At 34.5% G+C, this 6,576-nt stretch overlaps 1 protein-coding gene across 1 annotated transcript in view; it reads right to left on the bottom strand.

The window, feature by feature from the left end:
• The window catches only part of LOC111393996 (mitochondrial inner membrane protein OXA1-like), a 6,871-nt gene extending 751 nt beyond the window's left edge, over positions 1–6,120 (bottom strand). Inside the window, exons 1-9 of the mRNA XM_023019788.1 lie at positions 6,039–6,120; positions 5,377–5,876; positions 4,750–4,840; positions 3,975–4,022; positions 3,522–3,580; positions 2,544–2,619; positions 2,325–2,456; positions 1,097–1,204; positions 29–83 (exon numbers count right to left, since the gene is read on the bottom strand). Of these exons, the coding sequence (XP_022875556.1) occupies positions 29–83; positions 1,097–1,204; positions 2,325–2,456; positions 2,544–2,619; positions 3,522–3,580; positions 3,975–4,022; positions 4,750–4,840; positions 5,377–5,864 (1,057 nt within the window). The 5' untranslated portion in view covers positions 5,865–5,876; positions 6,039–6,120. The remainder of the gene's footprint in view (positions 1–28; positions 84–1,096; positions 1,205–2,324; positions 2,457–2,543; positions 2,620–3,521; positions 3,581–3,974; positions 4,023–4,749; positions 4,841–5,376; positions 5,877–6,038) is intronic.
• Positions 6,121–6,576: the final 456 nt, after the last annotated feature.

Raw genomic sequence — 6,576 nt, 5'->3', positions numbered from 1 at the left:
TCTTAGTAACTGAGTTGTCAGGACAAACCTAATCCATATGTGAGCGAGAACAGGTTTGAGGTAATCCAATAACAGAATATAGCCTGTAAAAATCATAGATAATTGATGTAACTAAACATTTACACAAATTCCATTAAGAAGTATTCCCAACCAATGGCTATTGATCAACATGTGGGACTATGGTGCGTTGTAGTCCTTGGTGCAACATAAAAAAGGTAAGGAAATCTTCTATCAGGCATGCTTGACGGATAAAAGTTTCCCCTAGATCCCTAGAAATAACATGGCAAGATCCTAAAAGTAATATTTCTCTTCAAAACCATCTAGCAGAGCATCCAGATCATGAGCATGCTTGGCTGAGCTTTAAAATACGTTAAAAGTCTAAACAATATTTTGTTTCCAAACATGTTTAGATAAGTTACCTTTTTTGTACTTTTAAGTATAAAATACTCGGTTTGATACCAACTCGTATCTTGGCCCCTGTTTGACCCCCTTTAAAACAAAACAATTTATTTCTCATACTTATTTTCAACTATACATTCACAAAATAAAATATTTTGCACGTAAACCCAAAACTTTTCCCCACTTTTTAAACACATATTATCCAAAAAACGCACTATTCAAAACATCATTTTTATACAATAATGGCCATCAAACAGAAGCTTAGAATGTCAAACTAAGTAACTTAATTCTAATTTTGATCAATAACATAATTATTTACTTCAAATCATTCTTAAGCTTAGCCAATTCAAAAGTGAACTAAGCCGCATTCTTGATCATCCTTTCAAGTTTTTCTCATTTCACAGCAGCAAATATGATCGTTTTATCTTTTTTCTTATGTTAAAAGAATGCTTCTATACATTGATATTAGTTCATATTGCTATCTCAATAAAGTTCGCAATGCAACCTCCTCAATTTTCCTTTTGTAAAGAACAATCAACAATGAAGTATCCTAAATTCTGAATGAGAGAAAATCAAAGCAAAAGCAATTTAAACCATGATTGTGAATTTACTCTTGGCACAGGAGTACATTCAATGCGCAAAAACAAACTTTATATATAACACAAACATTTGTAGAAGTAAATGCTGCAACATGTACCTTGGGAAAACCTGCAGTAAAAGGAATTGATAGGGCAGCAAAGACCCTTGAAACATTCTTGATGGTGTTAGCAGCGGGATTTCCTTCTAGACCTTCTTGGGCGTTGCACTGGGAAGAGAACAAACAGGACAAAAATTCAGTGAGCCACATCTAAAAGGAATAAAAAAATTATTTTAATGCATGAGAAAAATCTAGTGATAATCAAAATCCATAAGAATAATTTAGCTGGACCTCACACAAGATTCAGGAAAAGACTATCAGTGTAAATCTATTAAGTGACACAATATGCACCTCACAGGTCAAGCCATTGTTGGATTTAAAAAGAGAACATGCTTCACAGGTAAAGAAATTTATCCAAGTGGGTCGCATTATCACATAAAGTACGGCTAGGATTCAAAAGGTCAAGTTGGATAGGAGTTGAGACTGAAAAAGAATAAATACTAAACAAAACAAATATGCTGAAAGTACATCCTTCTAAACAGATAATGTGACTAGTTAATGCCATAGTAATAGATTAATCAAAGTGATAACAGTTAGTAATTGACATAGGACCATGTTTTTCTTTAGGAAAACAGTGTTTGTTTTGACGCAATAATAAATCTCCTAAGGAGCACTGGAGAGTGAGAAGAAACTTCATTGTGTTACAAGATTACATGTATCTATAGCCAGTAGAAAAAATTGCAAATCTCTCAACATCAAAATGTATATTGGGTGACTGGAGAAATAATGCTCCTTCCAACTTGTTTTAACATTACAAGACCAAAACATCAAACATAGTACCAAATGCCGAATTCAACTTAAAGCTATAAGCTGTCATTATTTTATTTTTTCGCTTCACATTAACAATATCCAGGTATCTACCACAGTAAAAATCAACTTTATATGACATGTCCTAATAAAAAATTTATAACTACCCAATAAATGATCATGTAATAGAGTTTTGCTGGAGATGTAGCTTTAAAACATGTAGCAGAGCCACTGGTTACTCCCTCAATCTTGACAGAACATAGAGTGGAGTTTGACATACTAAGGAAGCCTGAGTGCTATGGATTTTCTATGATTAGGGATCCGTTTATTAAATATAATAAAGCCATAAGTGAAGAAAAGGAGCTCAATGAAACCTCAAATCGTCAATAATCCTCAAAATAAGTCATAGAGGTAAAACTGAACATAACTAGACAAATAAAAGAAATAAAAAGTGATTAGAGATACAGAAAAGGGTGCTAACCTCCACTGTTATCCAAAATGTCAATGCCGTCAAAACTGGAAAGATATACATGCTATCTGGAGTTGTTAAATCAGTAAACCAAAATGCTCCGCCATGTTTAAAAGAAGGAACCTTTTCCACCATATTTGTAATCTGCAAATAAACAATGATGAGATGATAAACATAGAGAAAGAGTAAATAAAATTCTTCAACGTATAGTAACATGGAACGCAGTCTTACAGCAAGGAAAAAACTGATAAAGATTGGACCTTGAATGAAAAGTCCCTTCATCGGTGTAAATGGTGTAACACCATATCTGCAACACCAAATAAAATAAATGGAACGACATTGTTCATTCAAAATATTCACCCAGAAAGTTGAAGTATCATAGATTGTAGCTTGACCTCTTCAAATATCCTTGATCAAGAAAAGGTATTTTTTATTTTTTTCAGGAAAAGGGGGGGAATGGATAAGTTGAACAATCTTCAGAAGTCCATGCAAAGCTCAACTTCAACTCAAGCTAACTTTTTGAAGTTACATTCTAGATTGTAGCTAGAATCTATATAGTGCTCTACTCAATCTATAAATGAAGCTCAAATTTACATATAAAGCTTTTTGTTGTTTCCCAAGTTCTCTACCAAAAAATAACTAAATTCCTTTACTGAATAGAATATCATCCTAGATCGTAAATTCAGAATTATATAACTGCAGAATTCATGTAGAAAATTTAGAGGTGCAAAGATGCATATTCATATAATTAAGAGAAAATCATAGATAAGTACATTTATTAATAGCGATATGCACAAAACTAGGTTTAGGTGGAGGGGTAAAAGCCCAGCTTAATCTTAGCTGGTATTTTAAAAAATAAAAAATCATACAATAGTACATATATAAATAAAAAAAGCATACACATATATTTATACAATTTCTATGTACATTACAAACATGTACATATATTATGCAAATATTTATGGACATTAAGATATCATTTAAAAGAAAAAAACGAAGCACAAAATCATGAAATAAGCTGCTTTCCGTATAAACAGTTGTTACATATCAATAAGCAAAAATAATGAGTTCTGATCTAATCCAACAAATCGTCTAAGCAATTATTTATTTATTTATTTATTTTCTAATTTTAATGAATTTGGACCCTATATCCAACTATAGAGATACCATGATGACTGTATTTATCACTGACAAGGAAAAGTTGCATACTCCTTGAATAGTGCCTGCATCTGTGCCTGACCTTCAGCAACAGCTGAGGGACTCATGCCCTGCAAAACAATGTCCAAAGCAGGACAATAGAAAAAATAAGGATTACTGATAATTGTGGAAGGCTGGCGGAAATGGAAACTAAATTTATCTTTTCCCATGTTTTTTAAACTCCAGGAATTATCATAATTCTTACATTATTACCAATAGACTAGAACTCATTTCAAAGCATATGGAACATAAGTAATGTCTGTAGTCAAGAATCATATACATCCACTGTCTAAATACAGAAGTCGTCCAACATTTTTATTTTTGGGGAGATCACAAAACTAAGTCAAATAACGTCATGACTGGCCATTCTAGAAAACAAGATCTAGAAAAACAACGTAAAACCAGTTCTAGAAACATTTTTCAACAATCTTAATACCATAACAAACATGAGTCCAATGGACGTACCCTATTTTGCATATCTTCTTTGATCTCCTCCAATCGTGGCCTCAAAAGCTGCATAAGATGTACATGTCACTAAAAACATGCTTGTATTCAGAAATTTTTAAGCAATATTATAAGCAAGTTCATGTGTTACAGCTTTGACACCATGAGACAAGAACTAATATTGTATAGAAACTCTGCAAAATGACAAAAGCAATCACAAACATATACAGGAAAATTGCAGTGGGGTCTCCAACCTAAGGTTGTTGTAGCAAATAGGTCCCTAACCTGTCAAGTTTGCAATGCCAGCCCTTGGTTCCTAGCCAACGGGTTTCCATGCAAATTGTTATAAAGGTAAGTGAAACAACGTTTGATTGGAAGAATAGGTATACTAAATAATGTAAGGAGAATTTTTTTATAAAAAAAAAAAATGAAAGATAAGAGAAAATAGCAACCTGCCCCACCAACCCCTGCAGCTGCCCCACACCCAATTCCCAGCCCCCCTACCCTACCCTACGCTGGTTTCCCCACCTTTCCAACAATTCAGCCCTACCTAGCTGGATAGCAGATTTTTTATTTTTATTTTTATTTTTTGGGTGGGGGTGGGGTGTTATTTATATATATTTGTTTGTTTTAATCAAGAACAAGGGTTATAAAATACATAGAAAGTTCAATGTGATAGTGAAGTTACAGGAATGATCAAATTTAATATATTGTGGAAAAGATGGAAGGACACAGATATGACAACTAATGTCACGAATAGATACATAAAATGCAATAAGCATGTGCAGAACCTTACAGTAAATTTTGAAGTGGCTTTCAGCTGATTTATCATAAGAGGAAGAGTTACGCTTCGAATCAAAAGAGTTGTCAAAACAATTGATGCCCACCTAAACAAAATTAAATTTCAAAAAGGACCATGAATTTAGCTACCCTTAAGTATTTAAAAACAATACAAAGCACAACCAACTCAATCTACATTCCGAGCATATACCAAAGAACCAAATTATTGCATCAAACACAATCTGTCAGAGCACCTTAAAATGGTCGCTGTCCATTGCAGACTAATACAATTTAGAAGACGATAACAGTATCCAATGTTACACCAAAACTTTAATGCAAGTGTGTGGATGCAACAAGGAACAGGCATGCATAGCCCCCTGTTCATTTTTCATTTACTCATAAGCATATCCAAAATCAATCAAATCTCTAAAACGCACACACAAACCACTTATGGATTGGATGCTAGGCCTGGCTGAAAAGAGAATAACTATTCCAACAAATTATATTTTGCACATTTACTCACCAAATTTTACAATGTATTTCAATTAGTCATACTTTTAAATTATCATTTCTTCAAAACAGTAGTATTCATAAACAATGAAAACAAATTAAACACGGTGATACCATGGACAATGGTCCTCACCAGTTAACCCCGCTGATACTATGGACATAATCAGTCAAGTACTGGAGCGCTGCCACTGGAAAGTACGAGTCTGCAGCTGCAATTGCCACCTCATTGACCATTGGCCCAGCCTGTGCAGCCACCTGAGCAGTATTTTCCACAAACACCTCCGCTACGTCGCTCATAATCTCAATATTATCCATTGCCCCTTCACCAACACTCGCACTCGACATATATCTCCCCAAAACTGGCCAATAACCCACTGGAATCACAAATCTCCGGTCTTGAAACAAGTTTCTCGACGCACTGAAAGTGCTGAAATCATTTCCGGTTCTGAAAAACTGCCCTCGAAATTTTTTACCTATATTTCGATTCCCTATAATGGGGACGTCGCTCAGGGTTTTACGCTCATCGTCATCGCGATGAGTACAAGCAACCGAAGGAACAAAACGTTGCCTCTGTTCATAAAGCAGCTTCCCTCGAGCTGTGATACTACGCCTATAAGCCATCAATTTCTCTCCCTACAATAAAGAAACAAATAAATACAAATTACTTTGCTTTTTTTTTTTTTTTTTAGTTCGAAAATTAAAAAAGAATAAATCTTTACAAAATGACTGAAAAGGGTTTTACGATCTCTGATACTAACAGAGAGGTTAAAGTGAATTTCAAGATACAGAACTTACTTCAAGATTACGCAGATCGATTTGTGGACCAAATATGGAGAAGAGGAGAAATCGGGTTTTTCCCGTTTGAGGGTTTTGGAAGAGAGAGGGTTAGCGTTTGCGCTGATACCAACCAGCGTAGGTCTGTTAGAAGCACGAGGACTTGTGTGCTTTATTTTTGAGAGTATGGGACTACAAATGTAATTTTTTAATTTAAAAGGGTAAATTGTTTCTTTCCAACCTTTGGCATATGTCAGTAGGGGTAGGCGTGGGTTAGGTTGGGTCGGTTTTTACCCCAACCCTAACCTAACCCAACCCAACATGATCGGTTTGACAAAAAACCAACCTAACCCAACCCACGAAAATATTAAAACCCAACCCAACCCAATCAAGTGTCGGTCGAGTTGGGTTGGGTTGGTCGGTTTGAACAAAATTTAATTTATTACCATAGTCCATAATATGTTCAAACAAAACCAACCCAACACGTCATCCAAATAACTAAAATACAATTAATATTTAATACGACGTACAAGTTACAACCATGCAAATAAAAGTTCAC

The sequence above is a fragment of the Olea europaea genome, chromosome 4 (genome assembly GCF_002742605.1).
Source record: "Olea europaea var. sylvestris chromosome 4, O_europaea_v1, whole genome shotgun sequence".
NCBI classification, from domain to species: domain Eukaryota; kingdom Viridiplantae; phylum Streptophyta; class Magnoliopsida; order Lamiales; family Oleaceae; genus Olea; species Olea europaea.
The sequence above is the reverse complement of the archived record's forward strand: the minus strand, read 5'-3'. Positions and strand labels throughout refer to the sequence as shown.